Source organism: Haliaeetus leucocephalus, unplaced genomic scaffold, assembly GCF_000737465.1.
Source record: "Haliaeetus leucocephalus isolate CR32 unplaced genomic scaffold, Haliaeetus_leucocephalus-4.0 Scaffold932, whole genome shotgun sequence".
NCBI classification, from domain to species: Eukaryota; Metazoa; Chordata; class Aves; order Accipitriformes; family Accipitridae; genus Haliaeetus; species Haliaeetus leucocephalus.
Genome location: NW_010973368.1, coordinates 13358615 through 13376951, shown reverse-complemented (window position 1 = coordinate 13376951; position 18337 = coordinate 13358615). Strand labels below are relative to the sequence as shown.

The 18337-nt window shown below is 42.7% G+C and overlaps 1 protein-coding gene across 8 annotated transcripts in view; it reads left to right on the top strand.

Annotated features, from left to right (window-relative positions):
- SYNE3 (spectrin repeat containing, nuclear envelope family member 3) overlaps window positions 1-18337 on the top strand; it is an 86045-nt gene that overhangs the window by 14405 nt on the left and 53303 nt on the right. The window contains exons 1-2 of one of the 8 annotated variants that reach the window (XM_010583894.1): window positions 15-52; window positions 11968-12231. The exons of 4 other annotated variants lie outside the window; for them this stretch is intronic. In XM_010583894.1, coding sequence (XP_010582196.1) covers window positions 12150-12231 — 82 coding nt within the window. In that variant the 5' untranslated portion in view covers window positions 15-52; window positions 11968-12149. Of the gene's footprint in view, window positions 1-14; window positions 53-11967; window positions 12232-18337 lie in introns of those variants that run through there. 3 more of the 8 variants (XM_010583901.1, XM_010583897.1, XM_010583895.1) reach the window with 3 other exon arrangements.

The window sequence follows — 18337 nt, the reverse complement described above, 5'->3', positions numbered from 1 at the left end:
CCTTGGCTTGTCCCCCGAGCCGACCGCCCCGGTGCCGTCCGCCGCCGCGCAGGTTTGTGGTGCCGCCGCACGGTGTAACGGTTGCAGCGGGTACAGCCGGGACGGAGGCAGGAGCGGAGGCAGGGCTTCTTGCCAAGGCAGCTCCCCGGGCCGTACGAGGGCTCCCTGTCTACTACCGATACGTATATAGTAACGTAGCTGCAGGAACTGCAACGTACCTCCCCAAATAATACAAGCTAAACGGGTAAAACCTTCTCTTTAACTTCTTTTTTTTAAAAAAAAAAATCACATCTGTGAATGAGTACCTGCCTGCTGGAAGCGCTCAACTGCATTCTGCAACTTTACCTTCCCAGATGTCAGGCTCTTGCCGAAGCCGGGTTGCTCAGCATTGTCAAATGTCTTCGTCTCTCGGTCCCCGCTGCCGGCGCTCTACTGCAGTTTCCAAGCTCCTTGTTTCTGTTCTCCTTCCCCAGCCTCTGTCCCCTTCAAATCTATTAAATATACCCTAACTCGGCTCTGATTTCCCTTAAGCAGATCTGACCTTGTCTCCCTTTTTCTTCCCAAACAGTTAGGTTTCCCAGTTTTTCTGTGATAAGAGCTGCTACCCTCGTTTTTAGATTCTGTACAACTTCTGTATGTAAACCCCCCCACCCCAATGTGTAGTAAGGCTTCAGTTTCTCGTACGCTTGTTTCTGATACCTCTTTTATTCCCAGATCTCTATTTGTTTGACCTGCGTGAATTTAGGTCTTTGTCCAGGAAACCTGTATTCCTAGAAATGGCTCTACTCAAATAGGTTAAGAGACTGAAATCTGCAGGAATTATGGATGTATATGATGATTAATTATGAAAATGATGGTTGCAAGACACTGCTTTCTTTTGCAAGTTCATCAGAGCGGGATGCCTGCCTTCTCTTTTGCCTCAAATCTAAGCCTGGCTATCTTAAATCATTAATGAAAAAGACTATCGCTACGCTACTTTTACCAGCTCCTTGCCACTGCTTTTCTATGTTCATTTTAAGCCCTAGGCATGCTGCAGGCCATTTGAAAATCTTTGTACACAGTTGTGGTTTTCTGGGGAAAGAATTTAAAAAATGCAACAAAATTTTAAAAGCTGATTGGTTGCTTCAAGTGTTTTCCTTCTTTTTCTAAAAGTGTCTCAAATCTGTGGGTTGTTGAAATGCACATCAGCTTGGCACAGCCTCCGTGGTTGCCAAGTGTGTGAGCCAGTTGGATCTCAAGGAAATGTAACTTGCTGCAGTCAGTCCTGTGGCGACTTTTATTTCAACAAGATGCAAACATCTTTTGGTGAGTCACGGGGCATTGTTCCCTACAAACAAGCTGCCAGGAAGTGGAGTCTGACAAAGCTGATGGGCTCTCTATAAAAACAGTTTTCCCCTACACCCAGTGCTGTTTTCAGATTCTCTGTGAATCATCAGATCCGGAGTCCTCTCAAATCCCAAACGAAGGCAGAATTAGCTACCATTCAGGGTGCGGTACTGTGGTGCTTGACTCTCTTCTTGTAGTCTTTCTTCTGATAGTTCCAGTTCTTTCCTTCAGCCTTGTATTTCACTGCTTCTCCTTTACCTCCCATCCTAGCCAAGACTTCTGCTGTGCTTCCAAGTCTGTTCCTGGTGTGTATTGTCCTCTGTGTGGCCTTCGTGCACTGACCTTACTGAAAAGAGTGTCTAGCTTTTCCTCTTGTATAAGCCATTTTTCTGTGCCCCTCCAGTTATCTGTGGCTCTCAAATCATCCTGAAAACCTCTGTGTACACTTGTGGATGCTCGGCCTCAGGATGTGGCTGTACCTGGATCCACATGACTGTGAAGAGCAATGCCACTCCAAATGCTCCAAACCTAGCACCTGCATCACAGCTTCAAAAAGATAACTAGCCTTCATCTTTTAGCATAGCTTCTATTGGAAGTTTCAACTTCTATTCCCAGTTTCAACTGAGTGTGACGTAAGGAGAACAGCTCCAAGGTAATTAAGTTCTTGCAAATGTTGTAGAAACAGGCCAACAGGGAAAAGCAAGTCTAGAGTCAGACAGTTGCCAATTTTCTCCAGTTTTTAGCTTAGTGACTGAGTGATACGTTCATATGTGACTGCCTCCATTTGGCAATAAGATATTTGGTGTAAATGAAGTTGCAAAGAGAAAAGGAGAAGGATTTTCTGGGTGAATGCCCCTGAACTGGCATCTCCCTCAAAACTTCAAAGAGATAAATAACTGATTTGACACATCACATTTTGAACAGGGAAACAGAAAATCTTAGTACAGTTCAGTGTAAACATTTAATCAACCAAGGAACACAGTTCTGTAGGAGATGTGATTTCCTGAGTTGTGCTGGTCACAAAGCGCTTTGTTTTTACATCTCTGCATCTCCAGGGCACAGCTCCTGTCTTTGTTCTGCCAGGCACACATTTGCGCAAGTACATCAAGTAAAGAAGGGCTATGATCTCATCTAGTGTCTTTAGATCTATTATATTTTGACAGAATTGGCCAACAGTTTCAAGACTTAACCGAATGTCATCATATAAGCATAATTCCCTTGAAACCAAGCAAAAGTGATGATCACTCATCCTGACTCAGAATAATGTATTTCTTGATGCGGCTGGTAGGGCAAATCCCAGATCATCTCTAGCAATGACAAGATACTGGATTTTTGTTTTGGTTTGGTTTTTTTTAACTGTTGGTCCTTGTCAGTTGTAGATGGGGTTTTGTGGCAGAGCTATGACCTGTCCTGGCAAACTTGTTCTACCATATATACAGGTGCAATGATGTCCTTAGAAAGGATCCCTTTGCAACTGCATTGTACATGTCCACATAAGGACTGTGGGCTAAGTGTGAATCCTGGCAACTCAGGCATGTGAAAGGGAAAAGCCACGTGGTAACAGGAAAATTCTTGAGCTCATGGGATGGCAACAGAGGGTGTAACTGGCAAGGGAGTTTTTTACTTGGCACAGTTATCTGGAGACAAAGGTATTCAGGCACCTGAGATCAACAGGAATAAATATGAGGTTCCTAAATACCTCTCTGAGTCTGGCTAAAAACCTCCTCGCTGTCTTTGGAGTGTAGGCAGTGGAATACTTCTATTCTTCAAGGAAAATATCTCTTAAGGTAGTACTTACTGATGGTCAGTAATGTCTCAGCTTTCTCAGGCTTCATTTGACTGCAATTCTGTGAAATTAAAAAATGCAGAGCAGGTGTTCAGGTCTTTTTTGATCATGTGTGTCTGCTCTGCAAAAAACTGAATGGTAGGATTTGTGCCTTTAGTTAATATTGATTAAATAAACGTACTCTGAAATGACACAAGAAAAACTGAAAAGTTTAAAACTCAGTGTTTAAACTTCAAAACTCAGCCTGATATTGATTAGTGGTAGGCCCCAAACTACACATTCTTTAATTTTGCTAAAGTTTTTGTCTGAAATGTAATTCAATTGCCTGTAGCTGATATTGGCATATGTATTTAGGAAGGTAGAATTTTCTTACAGCAATTCTTCTGTGACTAGTTGTAGTGTTGTCAGCATCAACTTAAGTACATTTTCAAACAAAAGAACAAAATTGTATTTTTCTTGTTTGTTCTCTAGTGTTTGATTGTTTAGGGCATAACAGTCAGAGTTTTAAAGAAATAGAGTCTTTTTAAAAGAAAGTAGAGATCCTTACATAAAGAGCTCTCCTTACACACTCTTCTCCAGAGCTGGAGCTTCAAGTTGGTCCTTCCCTTCCATGAGAATCCATGACTCTGCAACATCCTGACTTGCCACTGGATGAAGGCAGGGCAAGTAGTAAACATGCTGTCTGTTAGACATTGCTGTTGAATTCACTGCTTCACAGAATCAAAGTACTGTGAACTGTTGCTTATCATTATATGACCCTGTGTGGCTAATAAACTGAATCACAGGGTGGTACTGCCTGTATTACAAAAAAAATGACTTGTGGACTTGTGAGCCTTGCGGTATTTAACTTCAGCTATCTGAAGTGGCCCCACCTCAGTGTTGAAATAAACATGGTAGATCTGACAGGGAAGGGCATTCTCATTGACACCACGTGTCAGGTTAATAAGCAATCTTTTATGTCTCTGTCTGTCTGTGCACATACCTTAATTGTATTCCAAGGAAAAATGCATTGATTTTAAAGATGATGTGGACTCATTTGTTTCCCTTTAGCAGAACTGACTTTTCATGTCCCTGTTGGTACAAGCATTATGTTACACTTAAACAGAAGACATGGGCTTGATATGAAGTCCTTCATATCAAGGGATTTCAAAGAATTTCTGCTTTGACTGTAATAGGCTGAGGATTAAGCGGCAATCTCAGCCTTGGGATCTCACTGAACAGATGCATGAAATAATGTACTGGAAGGAATCGAAGGAGACAGCATGAAACAAGGAGAACCACGAGATTGTAATTTGCTTGGAATTCAGATATCAAGCTGTGGCTTGCTTGTTTTGTTCTTGATTACTGTTTGTTTAGTGGTATTAAAAGGTGAAATAACTGTTGCTACAGTTGTACTATGCAGAAAGCCTTTTCAGAAATGTGACAGTAATATTTGGGAGCACAAGATGAATGAGAGGCCCATGTGGGATAGCTTGTGTTGGGGGACTTACTGTTATACTTAGTAGATATAGTGCCTGTCACTAGGGAATCCTAGAAACACTTTACATGAGGCTACATGCTGCTCCCCTTGCACCAGTTGATGATGATGATAATAATAATAATATTAGAATAGAATAGAATATTTCAGTTGGAATGGACCTACAATGATCATCTAGTCCAACTGCCTGACCACTTCAGGGTTGACCAAAAGTCAGAGCACATTATTAGGGGCATTGTCAAAAAGCCTCTTAAACACCAACAGGCCTGGGGCATCGACCACCTCTCTAGGAAGCCTGTTCCAGTGTTTGACCACCCTCTCAGTAAAGAAATGCATCCTAACATCCAGTCTAAACCTCCGCTGGCACAGCTTTGGACCATTCCCAGGCGTCCTATCACTGGATCCCGGGGTGAAGAGCTCAGCACCTCCCTCTCCACTTCCCCTCCTCAGGAAGCTGCGGAGAGCAATGAGGTCGCCCCTCAGCCTCCTTTTCTCCAAACTAGACAAACCCAGAGTCCTCAGCCACTCCTCATGGGACATTCCTTCCAGCTGTTTCACTGTGTTTGTTGCCCTTTTCTGGACACATTTGAGTACCTTAACATCATTCTTAAATTGTGGGGCCCAGAACTGCACACAGTACTCAAGGTGAGGCTGCACCAACGCTAAATACAACCGGATGATAAAAAAAAACTCAATACAGCAAGTTGATAAAAAAATTCCTATTGGCTTTAGTAGGACAGCAGTCAGACCTGCAAAAACCTTTGGGTTCCTTTGAGGCAGGTAGATATTACTGTATCTGTGGGACAGCTGAGCAAAGTGAAGCACGTGATACTGTGGTGTTTGCCCAGGTGATGCAGGAATTCATTGGCAGAGGGAGAACAGCGACAAAAGTCTGACTGGTAGCCCAGTTGGCAGGCTTCCTCTCCCAGGCACGTTCCTCCCACTGCTGGAGAGTAACAGCACTTTGTAACCTCTTTCAGTGTCACTAAATAACAGAATATTCAGGAAGTTGTTTGATGGAATGAGAGATGTTCTTCAAGGCTCCTTGAAAATACATGATTTTCAATAACGAGTGTACCCTTAAGTACTGTTTTGATCCAGGCTGGCGTATACAACCAGAGTTCTCATGAACTCTCCTGAAACTGTTTTCATAGTTCTGCTAAGTAAACAGCACAGTCATCAAGGCCTTAATCCAGACAACATACAAGTTGAGCATGTATTTTTGAGCACATGGTTATCTTTCTCTTCATGTGTTGGACTGATTCAGAAGAGCTGTGTTCTCTGCCACAGGTTTGCTCTGTGATGTTGAAGGAGGATGTATGATCAGAGATTTAAAATGGGACCAGTGATGTTGGGTGCTTCATGTTTTGATGAGTCTGGCACTGTCTGTCAGAGGCTATGTTTGAAAGACAGATGCTGCTGAGAGCATTAGTGTCTCCATCTGTGAAATGGGGACACTAACACATCATCTCATAGGGTACACTTGATGTGTGTGGCAGCTGTGTTGTAGGTAGTAGGTTGGAGGGTGTCATGGGTGAGACAGAGTAAACCACCCATAGTGGATCTGGATACTTGGGTTTATTTAAAAAAAAACAAGATTGGAGCTTTTACCCTATGAGATTCTCTCACACACTGACTCACCTACTCACTCAGCTGGACTGACAAAACAGCATAAAAAAAATTAAGCTGTGAAAAAAGTGTAGGGTTACTTTTGGCTCTATTTTCTCTCCACCTTACATAGAAGTGATATGTGATTTAAAGCATTGCATGCTTGTCTTTTGTTTTCCTGACATTATGATGAGTCAATCCTAGCAGAAAAACATGTGTTGCCTCTGACTGAGGAGTAGTTTAAGAGTTGTAACAGCTGGTCTTTATCTAGGCTTTGTACCCTGTTGTCCATCCAGCCTGTAGAAGTTCAGGGAAGCAGAAGGTGGAAAGCGTACAGACACTGATGTACCTGCTGTGTTTTCAAGTCGGTTAGATGGAAAGGTAGGGTCATGTGAGGAAATATGCCCCTGCCTTAAAGATTCTGTGAGTAAATAAAAGAAACCAATCTTTGCAGCTGTCAGTTCTTCCCCAGGCTGTTCATTTCCTTTAACTTAGATGACTGAATTTTCTTAATGCAAAAGTCTCTTTGCATGAGCACTCTTGAGTCTCTGTGGGAACATGGTAGTGGTTATATGAATGGCAGATGACAGCAGTTGACAAATGTAGGTGATGTTTCTTATATAAGTCAGCAAAAATGGTCTAGGCTTTGTACATCGCTAATAACACTAGCTCAGTAAACACCAGAGAAGCGCCTGGGTTAATTTAGATCTCCAGATAAAGACAGCACCCAAGGAAAAATTTTCTTGTTACCTTGTCTTTTAAGGCCACAGGAGTTGAGGTAGAAATCTTGGCTTTGTGACAATATTGCCCTTGGCTTCACCAGAGCCTGGGATTTTCCCTTGTATTCTCAGATTATAGACCTGCTGACTCCATTAGTTGTTCTGTCAGTGGGTGCACACTGCTGGTATGAGATACCTATGTACAGAAAATGTCTTCAATCTAAAAGAAAGAAAAAAATTTCAAGTTTCTCTATTTATTTTTTTTTTTAATATACAAGCTTCGAATTCCTGTATTGTAGGACTTTCCCCCTCTCCTCGTGTCCTTGTTCCCTAGTTACTACTTAATTTTTAAAGACCCTTTCAGTGTAGAATTAATTTCTTTACCCAGATTTTCTCAGATCCAACCCCAGGTATAACTGCTTCTCCTCTGAAGCACTTCAGCTGGAAGGCAGTGCCCTTGCCACCAAGCTCTTAGTCCAGAGCTAAAGGTCCTTGTCAGAAAAATGGCCCTGTTATGGAGATCCCCAAAACAATTGTTCCCTGCCATGAGAGAAGCTCATGAGTAAGTGTAGAATCAATAAATTAATAATTAGGGAGACAAAGAAGAAGGAAGAAAGAGAATGATGGTGAAGCAGTAAGAGGAAGTTACTACTGCAAGGAGGCGAGGGAACAGGAGCGTGTCCCTGGCATTGCCTGGCAGCTGCCTGCACCCTGGGTTGTGTGAGGCAGTCATAGCTGTGCCACCTCCAGCTGTCCACAGTATGGCTTCATCACTGCCCATCAGACTAGATCTCGCTGCCCACATCCCTGTTTTGCCTGCAATACCATATACTTTCTCCGGTGCTGCGGAAGATGGGTAGGAACATCTTCTGTCCATTTGCAGAATACCCTTTCTTCAAACACTCCCTTAGAGGCATCCCTTGTCATGATGCTTGTCCACCGTAACCAGCTGATGGCAGTTACCTCAGGGGTGCTTGGGACGGGGCTACCGGCAACTCTAAAGGTATTCTTGCCTTCAGCATTACTTTATTTGTGCCCTCAGCTGTTTGGTTGTCCAGCTGTTGTGTATAGTGACAATACGTAATGATGGAGGAGGGCTGGCACTGTCATTCTGGTCTGCAGAGTGAAGTAGCATTTGATGTCTGATGAAAGAGCGGAAGGTGTTTATAAAAAAAATTTTTGTAAGTAATTACATGAACACATTTAATCCCAATGTATCACAGCTTTTCTTCTTTTTTTAAAAAGCCCTGCTAGTGTTGAATAGTTGTAGCTAGTCAGTGCTGAGGAATTTAGCTGGATGTTAACAGGCTGCTTCAGCACTCCACGTGTAATTGTTTTCTGTAGTGTGCCCTTCCCATGTCGTCTATCACTCTGGTATTTATGAAGTGCTTTTAGGTTATTGCTACTAGCAGGTTACACCTCCAGTTTGGGGATTTGCAGATAGATTTTTTTTTTTTTTTAGTTAAGCAACTATACCAGCAGCTAACCCACATCTTGGTTCTTTTAGTTTTGCTCAGATCAGTTCTGACATTCTTCAGGGTTTGGTTTTGTGTGTGGGTTGTGTTTTGGGTTGGTTTTTTTTTAATGCTAACTGGTAAAGTCAAAATACTTTTTTTCTTGTTGAATGGGACAGAGCATAATGACTACCTCAGCCTGATCTTCCAGATGCTAAGCTTGCAGGTGGGACACCTGAATCATTAGGCTATGCCTAATGATTAGGTTCTGCATGATGATTCATTATTTACACAGAGTGAAATTGTAGCAGAAAGAGAGACCAAGAACTTGATGGCTTTTCTGTGCCACCCCTGCCAGTACCTCCAAGCCCAGTACTTAGGACAATCTGAATGCTTGGTGTGGGTGTTCCTTTTCTGAAAAGTCCTTTCACAGCCGTTCCAAACCAGATTCTTTGGGGAGTAGCAATTTCATGGACAGTCCCTTTATATCAGTGTTATTCTAATTCAGAATTAAAATATAGTTAGAAATACAATCTTTCCCAGAAGATGGAAATTTTGATTCCCGCACATCCCCAAGCTGCATTTAATTTGTTACTGAGAGAGCAGCTTCCACCTCTGGCCAGCCTATGATACCACCTCTGCTAACGCTTGGTAGACTTTCACCTGGGCACTTTCACGCTTTTGCTCCCAGTCGTGTCCTCACATGTAATCCTTCCCAAATCCACGTCATGACCGTCTCTCAGATTCCTCCTTAAAACTCTTTTGCTGCAATGTCTGTGGAGATTTAACCATGGTTAGGCAGCTGCTGCTCTGCCTGTGGCTTTTCACACTGGCTAATACCGCTTCATTGCTCCTATGTGTCCCCCCTCTGTATCTGTATTCTGCCTCTTCTCTTCTGCCTCAGCAGTAACCTTGGTGAATTGGGGATGCCACTGCTGCTCTACACATGCTACCTGCAGCATGGTGGAGTGCTGGTTCACAGCTATGACCTGAGCCTCTGCAGAGTAGTAAGAATATGTAACACAGTTGTAATGGTCATCTTGGAAGAAAATTTTTTATACTGCTGCTCTGTTTCCTACCTGCGGGGCTTCATAGCTCTTCATCAGAGCTCAGGCAACGCTTTATAATTTATGACCCTTGTAACCCTACTGGGGTGACAACTTCTGTCTCCTCAACAGTTAGTGGTCTGGTACATCACTGGCTGTTCAAAGATACAGATGATTAGTGGGCAATGAGGCCAGTCTGTCTGGAGTATCACTTAAGTACAGTAGGTTAATCGGTGGGGCAGTGTAGTCATTTAACTCCATGGCCTGCACTGGGTTTGCAGAAATATATTTCCTTTTCAGTGCCTGCAGACTTTAAGGTAATCTAAGATCATCCAGCTGGTTTTCTTACAGATGTAATTGAATCCATCTTTGAACATAGAGATGTCAGGCTAAAGAAGGGACCATTTAAATGCTTTCCACTACCACAACAGAAATGATAGTTGACTTGAAGAGTGGGAAAAACACTGTTCCATCCCTTGCTGGAACTGAAAATAGTGTTCTTTGTATGGAAAAGAAGGGAATGGCAGGTCAGATGTTGTGGGAACATTTGGAATATTTTGCTGAAACTGCAGTTTCCTTTTAAAATATGGAAAAATGTAAAATCAAATTTGGTCTAAAGGGAATTATGCTCAAGTGGTAGTCTAGGATTTATATATTTAAAATATGTTGTGATACTAACTTACTGAAAGTTTTATGGGGAATGCTGTATTTCTGACTGTTAGTTTGATCCTTTCATTGCTGCCTCCAGGTTGTGGCTGACTGTACTCACCAGAGTAGCTGCTGGGTTCCTTTGCTTTCTAGGTTAGTCACTGAAAGAGACCGCTTCTTACTGTGTTTTAGCAGCTGCTGTGTATAGCTGATGTTAGCCATATATGCTCTCCTTCCTCAGTACTAGTAGTTTCAGTCCTTTTATTTTTTTTTTTAACAGGACTATGGCAAATTTACAGTGACTATGGGATTTACCACATGAGAGAGAGAACAGGGGAAAAGCCTGTGAAGGGGTTCATTTATAGGCATTTTAAACTCCACCATTCAAACAGCAACACAATCCTAAAACAACTCTGATTTGACTTTCAGATAAATAGACTGCTCTCCAGTTTGCATTCCCCCAGGCATTGTATATTTTAATCTGCAGGCTGATGTGTTTTGAGATGTTCTTATCATTTCTAAGGGTTATTCACGTTAGCAAAGGGATGACAAGACAGTTGGAAAATAGCTGGTGTATCAGTTCCCTCTCTAGAGGTATTGACAGGCATTGCTAACTCCTAAGATGTTCCTCCTCTTCTGTCCCTTGGTTTTTTCACCACTGGTGACAAAATTGTGCGTTCAGTTGGCTTCATTGGGGTCACCATTGCACATGGTGGTCACAGTGTAGCTAAGGCTACTGGTCTTCAGTTAATCCTCTGTATTGACAGCTTCACAGGGTTAGCTTGATCAAGAGCTTCTACTCCATTGCTGTTCTTCCACCTAGATTTTCATCCCGTCTTTGTTCCTCTCTTCAGTTTTTCCTCATGCTGTTCACTTGTGCTGCCTGATTCTGAAATGGGTGGAGAGATTCATACTTTTATCCCTGTTTGCACCTGTAACTTCTAATGTGGAAGTAGAATTTGAAACAACTTTTTTCCCCATGTTTTATTTTCACTGATTTCTCCACCTTTCCTCCTTACTTTTATTATAATCCTAGAAATGCTGCTCAGTCTAGTACAAATTATGATACACAGCAGCTGTAAAACTAGAGAGATTGCTCGCCATATGGACTTGCTTTGGATTTACACCAGCTTGAGTGTAAGTGGGATCTGGTTTGGTCCTGGAGTATATTAACTAGATTTACACCATTAGGATGATGCAAATGGCAGTGGGTGGGTAGACCAAACCAGTGGGTTTCACTGAATGTCTAACAGCAGACGTAACCAGTGGGATCATAATTAATTGAAGGAGAATGCTGCTTTATATTTTCCAATAGTTTTCGGGAACAGGGAATGGAGAATTCATCATGTGCTCCATCACGAGAGACAGCTAACGCCTACACAGTGTATTCCATTCAGTCAAATTGTGCAGCAGTGGTATTGCCCGAAAATATTGGCTAACCTCTTTTTCGCATTGCACGGTTGTAACTGAGAGCAGAATCTAGATTAGTGTGTCAGTCTGTGAAGGGAATCTCCTGCTAGAGAGCTGAGAGTAAAAAAGAAGTGGAAGATAAGGTGGGTAGAAAGGAAAATTATAATTATGTTAGAGGTTGGGCTAATGATATCTAAAAATCTCGGCTCTGACATGTACCTGTCTCCACTTTTACTTCTTGCTGGTTTTCATGCTGCATATTCTGGACTAACTCCTGTTCAGCAAACATCTGCCAGGCATAATAATTTCAAGCATTAATCCTTACAGGAATTAACCAGCTTGTTAGTTGATGACCTGAACTAGATAGTTTCTGGGGATTATTGCTATTTAAATCTCACCTACCTTGCAAACAGTGGCAGCATGCCGTGCGGGTTTTCTTTTATTTTCTTCTTTTTTTTTTTTTTTTTTTTTTCCTGGGCTGATATGTCTTTAGATTGTCACCCCCTCTTTCACTCCTGCCACGCAGCAGGAGGCAGAGAGGAAATCCTGTGCTACCTCCGACATAAGTAAGGAGGAAGCCGCTGGTTTCTCTTCGCGCCAGACTTGCTCGTGCTGCCGGCCGTGCCGAACCACTGTCGTAACGCCACGCAGAGGCCAGGCTGGATTGCACTTGCCATGCTGGAAACTCATGGGGGAACTTTGATGAAATCGCCACAGGCTTTTACCAGCCCCTTTTTCCAGAATTCCCAGGATTTTGGTAAGGTTTTTGCAAGGTTTGTTACTTTTGTTTTGTAATGAAGCGAGATGGTTGTAACCGTGCAGCCTGTCGGTACCTTTTGGCTCCTAATAATTTTCGAACTCATTTTTTGCTTTCCCTTAAATTTGCCAGAGAGATGGAAGCGTCAGAGATACTAAGTTCCCTGAAATTTCAAGGATTTGACTTACGGTGAAAAGGAGATAGAAAGGAGTGGCCTGCTGGGGGAGGGCAATGACCGAGGGCTCCGGCAGCAGGCGGCTGGTGGCACACACCAAGACCAGCCCATTCGCGCGCTCGTCTCCAGAGAAAGCCCGCGCCCGGCCTCCTGCTCGGTGCCAGTGCCGCAGGGCGCTGGCGGAGAGGGTGGGAGGATTGGAGGGCCCTGCGCGACAAAATGAGGCCTGGTAAACTGCTTTGTGAGCAGCAGGCCAGGATGCGGAACTCCTTCATGTAAGGCAGGAAAAGAGAAGCGAAAATATCCCTACCGTGGCGCTCACCACAAGGGTCAGAGATAAGGGGCAGGCAGTGAAGTTAATAGAGTGTCTGTTGGGAGTTGGAGTGTTGCGGGCACTCAATACATGGTATCAGCTTTTACAGCCCCCAGGTGTTCACCAAATCGGGACTGCTGAGATCCCTTCCCTGAAGTTTGTTCAATAGTGTGGCTTTAAGGTCCCATATGTGACTGTTGAAACCTGGGTGTACGGATTAAGCTAAAAAGAGATTAAAGAAATTCAGTATTATTTTTTAAGTAGGGAGTATAGTTTGCACAAGCGTTGTCGCATGTGTTGTGCTCATTGAGCCCAAACGTGGCCATTGGAGGCTCTGTTGTGCTGTGGTTTAGCAGTGGTTCCCTGTCACAGAGTCATAGAATCATAGAATGGTTTGGGTTGGAAGGGACCTTAACAATCATCTAGTTCCAACCCCCCTGCCATGGGCAGAATCAGATGCATTTTCCTCCAGGAAGGCAATCACCTGCTTCTCCTGTTTTCTGAATCAACCTTTAGCAAGGTACTACTGAGCCCTGATCTATGAATTCAAAGGAGAAATAGCAGGAGAAAATTCCAATGACGCCTTTAAAATATAACAAGTGTTTGTTGTACCTTTAAAAGATGGCCTTGGAGACTACTGAAGAAAGATTATTATTCTTTTAGATCAAAGTTAAGGCTGTGCCATGATGTGTATTACTCCCTATAGGAATAATTATATATTATTGGGGTTATAAGAATCTATATCTTTACACTTTTTCCTTCTTTCAAATGTTTGAGAATCGTTACTGCTATGACACATCTGTCAGGAGATGTTTCTCAAATATGCCAGCATCTGTGTGGAAATCCTCAGCTGATATAAAACTCTGTTGCTCTAAATGTATCTCCATGTTAGCTCTCTGGCAGCCGGCGGCCCCAGAGTTATGCACCATAATATTTAGGGTGGGATTTTCAAAGTTGCTGAGAAGAAGTAGGCTCTGAGGTCCCATTGGGGTCTAAATAGAGCTGAGCTGCCTCATCTTTTGAGATGTTCGCAGGAAAAAAAAGAGCTCTGTTTTCTTATAGTTTTCAATTTTTAAAAGGTAATTAAAAGTGGATGATGTAAGAGTGGGAAGAATAAGCATCGGCTTTACTCTCGCTGCTCAGCACAGTAATTAATCTGTGATCACAGCTTTAAATAACTCTCTGGTCCTCCTCACTGGAGGTGGACTGCTGACAAACATGGCTTACTGCTGGGTCCTGCTGCCACTTTACTCTTTCTTTTAGTTTTGATTAATCTCAGTAGGAGGAGGTTCAAATCCTATTTAGGTTTATAAACTATAGGACTTCAGTCCTCAATCAGGCTAAAAAGACTACTAAAAAGGCAGTGCTGCTTCATCTCAGAGGCGTTCTTCATCCTGTTGTGAAATCCTGGGCTATCAGAGCTCTGGAGTTATGGCGATGGTGTTTTCTTTACAGAACTGAAAATGTGCTTGCACTCCAGCGGCTGCTAGGGCTGGTCTTTGCAATTGAAAGCAGAGATGCGGTCTTGCTCTTTAACCCACAGTGCCTGGTGAGCACGCACAGTGGGAGGGTGACGAAGACATGGAAACTGCAATAGTTCAGGCAAAAATGAGTCACGAGAAAGCAGCCTGTTTTATTCAATTCCAGAAGTGTTCTCAGCCACTCAAAATTAATTTATATCCACCATTTTGCAGTGGTCTACTTTGTTTCTGAGCTTAGGGATGAGGTTGCTGGCAGTTCCAATAGCGTATTTTGTTTGGGACACAGGCTGGCCTTGTTTGTCTGTGGGTTTGTCTAAACGGAAACCAGCGCGGTTTTGCAACATAAAGCCTGGCATTATCAGCTTAATGCAAATATGACTTTAAATTATGTCCAGAGTGCTGGCTGTTCAGGTCTAGCTTTTCTTACCCTGCTATATGGTTTTGACAGCATTTCAAGTGTTAAGCTCTTGCAGTGGTCATTTCTCTCTTTCTTTATATAAACACATCTTCCTGTTGTGTACAAATTAAAATATGCTAATTTTTCCATGATCATGTGCTTTGATCCCACGAAGATAACGCTTATTTTAATCAACTTCAGTATTTAAAATTAGTATTGTCCTACTTGCTAACTATTTTTTTAATTCCAATGAGTCTCTCTTTCACCATATAAATATCTCATTAGCATCATCCTAGTGATAATGTTTTGAAAGATATATCTGAGAAATCTTATGTTTTGGGGAGTTAGTCCTTCAGCTGTTCCTCTAAAGGGGACAAAAGATATTGGGCCCTTAGAGTATACTTGTTAAGTACTTGCAAGTGACTTTATTTCTAACAAATATTTCTAGTAAATACTTGACGTAAAAGGTTTATTAGTTTAAAAGCCGTTGTGCTTAGTGCTCTGAGGTTGTACACAATTGCTCACTCAGAGGCAGAGGCATTTGGCTGATGGTCAAATGAGATTTTAATACTGGTTTTGTAAGGGGGGGAAAAATTGTATGTGCAAAAACCCCCTAGATCCAAATGTGGAAACAGTGATGTGGAAGAGGAAAGGATGCAGACTTTGAGACAGATTGACATCCCATAGCCCTGAGCACCCACATTACAATTGTAGGCCTCTTCAGGACATGGGATTCCTGCAGAAGGCACATTGTCCCACCTCTGGCATGGATCCTTGCTTGGAAGTGCCCCTCTCTCGCACTGACTCCCCAGGGAATCGCAGGGCTCCTAGCTCAAGGTGTCCCACCGACAGCCTGAGGTCCATTGCAATGAATCCTCTCTCCTGGTGAGAGACACACTTCTGAGTCCCAGCGTGTTTGCAGACACCAAGCTGACGCCACGTGCTTTAGCAGGGCTTGAGGATCTCTTAGTATCTCTGGCTTCAGGGGGTGGGCGGAGGACATGGGTGGTGGAACCACCACAGCTTGCATAGAGCACTGGAAATGCAGCTGCAGTCTCTAACGGCCCTTTCTGCATTCCACCTCCCCGTGTCCCTAAGCGCACACTGACACCTTGCTTTCATTGCTGAACCCTTCTGACATGCCATCTGTAATCTCCTTGGGACAGAGGTATTATCCTTTTAACTGTAGGGCACTTCTGCTCACCGCAAGGTGCTGTGAAAGTGCACTCTTTGTACGCAGATTAACACATTGGGGTCCTGATTATGAAAATGGCCCTCGGGAGTCACCGTGTGACAAACTGCACACAAACGAGAAGAGCTGCTGCCAGCCAGCCGGGGAAGATGGACAATTTCTTACTAGGGTTGTGATGCCAAACCAAAATTAAGCAGCGCAGCTGCGGTATTAAGAATCGCAAGGAAGAATTACTTGGGGATAGTCTACAGAGCAAAACTAATTTGCAGAATATATTTGGCAAATAGTTAGGAATAACCACACCTTTGAGAAAATGAGATTGTCTGTACACAATTTATGACCAGCAAAAGAGGAACGATTTATCAGATATATTATTCACTCTGAATTATTCACTGATCTCTAGCCAAGAGGCAGATACCTCAGAGGTTTATTAGTCAGTGTATCAGTGCTGTGACTGGCACCCGGTACTGAGGCATCATCCAGTCTGTGGAGGACAAGTGGGAGATAATTAAATACATAAATTCAAGCCTCCAGAGACTGTGAGACTAATGCGCCATTGGCTTGCAGTGCTTTTTCATTGGCTGACTGATGGTAAAACTCTTAGGGAGCTGAGCAAAGCTGAAACCTAGCCTACTTCAGCAGCTGGGGACAAGTTCACAAGCTGTAGATTGCTGGTAAGCCCACAGGTACCTTTCCGGGCCAATTTCTGAAGCAGATTCCCTGGATCTGAAGAATCTCTGCTGAAGTTGTAGAGCAGAGGTGTTTAAGCTGTGATTTCCCAGACAAAAGAGTCTGTGAATGGTAATTAGGAAGTCTCTTGTCATTAAGTTTAAAGTCCCTAAACAGAGATCTGCATCTCTGTAGAGATACTTGAAAGGGTACATATTAGAAAAGGTTGAAAATCACTCTCTGCAGTGTTTAACTGAATTATCAATTTTGTTCTTGTCCTTTCAAGTATTTCCTTCTTGCCTAGAGGCAAGAAACAAAGTGCCTTTGAAGATGAGGTGTTAATCTATAAAGGGGTTAGAGATAGCCTTACTCCCCAGGGGGGCTGAGTGAATAAATGCTCTAAAGATTGTTTAATACCTCAATAATGTGGGGATAGAAGATCAAAATCTAAATCAGACAGATATCTAATATAGATACTCTGTCTCCTTGGTGGCAAAAAGGAATTCTGGATCAGTACTAAAACCTGCATTTTACTTACCTAATTGAATCATGATAGACCGGCTGTGTGTGTGGAGTGTATGGAGTGGGGAGACATTTGTAATAGAGTCCTCACCTATACTTTTTACTTCCAAATGACTTGAAGATTGAAATATAAAAGTGCTGTGGTCAGATCTACTGATTGTCATTCCTGATACTAAAAGGGAAGATAGCCCCAGGACCCAACTCTGCCTTACTTGCACATGATGATTCCATTCAGGTATAGAATTATTTTAAAATTTCAATCCCTTTTTTTAGGAAATGGCTTTTTAGACCTGGGAATTACATGTTTTCCACAGCAGTCTTAGAAAACAAAAAGATAGGCCATTTGCACTGGCTGTCACCAAAGTCTGAAATTAATCTTTAAACAAATGATTGAAAACAAAATCAGGCTTTTTTGAGAGTTAGCTTGCACAGAACATGTCTCTGCTTTTCAGTTTTTTGTATCAAATAGAAAATTGTCAGGTGTGATCATGTTGTGGCAGAACGTCTTGCGTTAGCCATAGGCTTCCTAGGAATGGTTTTGTAAGGGAAAGGAAATGGTTATGATATGCACGAGTGCTGTATGTACTCATGATGTTCGCATTCCTTGGTTGAAGGGAATGCTTGTAACTAGGATATGGATGTGTTTATTCCAAAAAACTATTTATTCTCTAGCTCATTAATTAGGGCAAACAATCGCTGACTGTCATAAACATTCACTGCAAATAGCACAGGAAAGGGCTCTGTTGGAAGATGGCCAAGGTGATAGGATTAACGTGTTGAGCCTCTAAAAGACTATGCTGGAAGTAACGACACCTTTTATTTGAAACCTGGAGGGCTTCTGCACCTACTCAGGCAGTTTAACTCAGCTCTACCTGGGTGTGGCTACCCCGGAGGCTTTCAGTCTCTCGCCTGGTAAAGCATCAGCTAATAACGCGATGCAAAATAGCTCCTCCTGGAGTAGACCAAGAATAGTCAGCTGTGGAAAGACAACAGTCAGTGCTTTGCCTCTCTGTGATCTGTGCCAATGACTGACCCTCCGCTCCAGCCTGAAGCAGACAGGGTCAGAGCTCTCTTTACCATATCAAGGGAAGGTGAAAAGTTATTAAATTATCCCAGATACAATTCCCAGAACCAAAATTGCTTCCACACTCATGCATTTGTATAAAATTTGACACAGTCCAGTGGGTTTGTTTAAAATATTTTTTTTTTTCACATTCAATCCCAGAACCAAATGGAAAGGGTTATGAAAAGTTTGAAGTATTTCCATAATCGGAAAACGGTTTCCCTAATGGTGAGTGATTTGAATTTCCTGGAGCATTTTTTGTACTTTTATTTTTGTAAGAACTGGGTTCTGGAA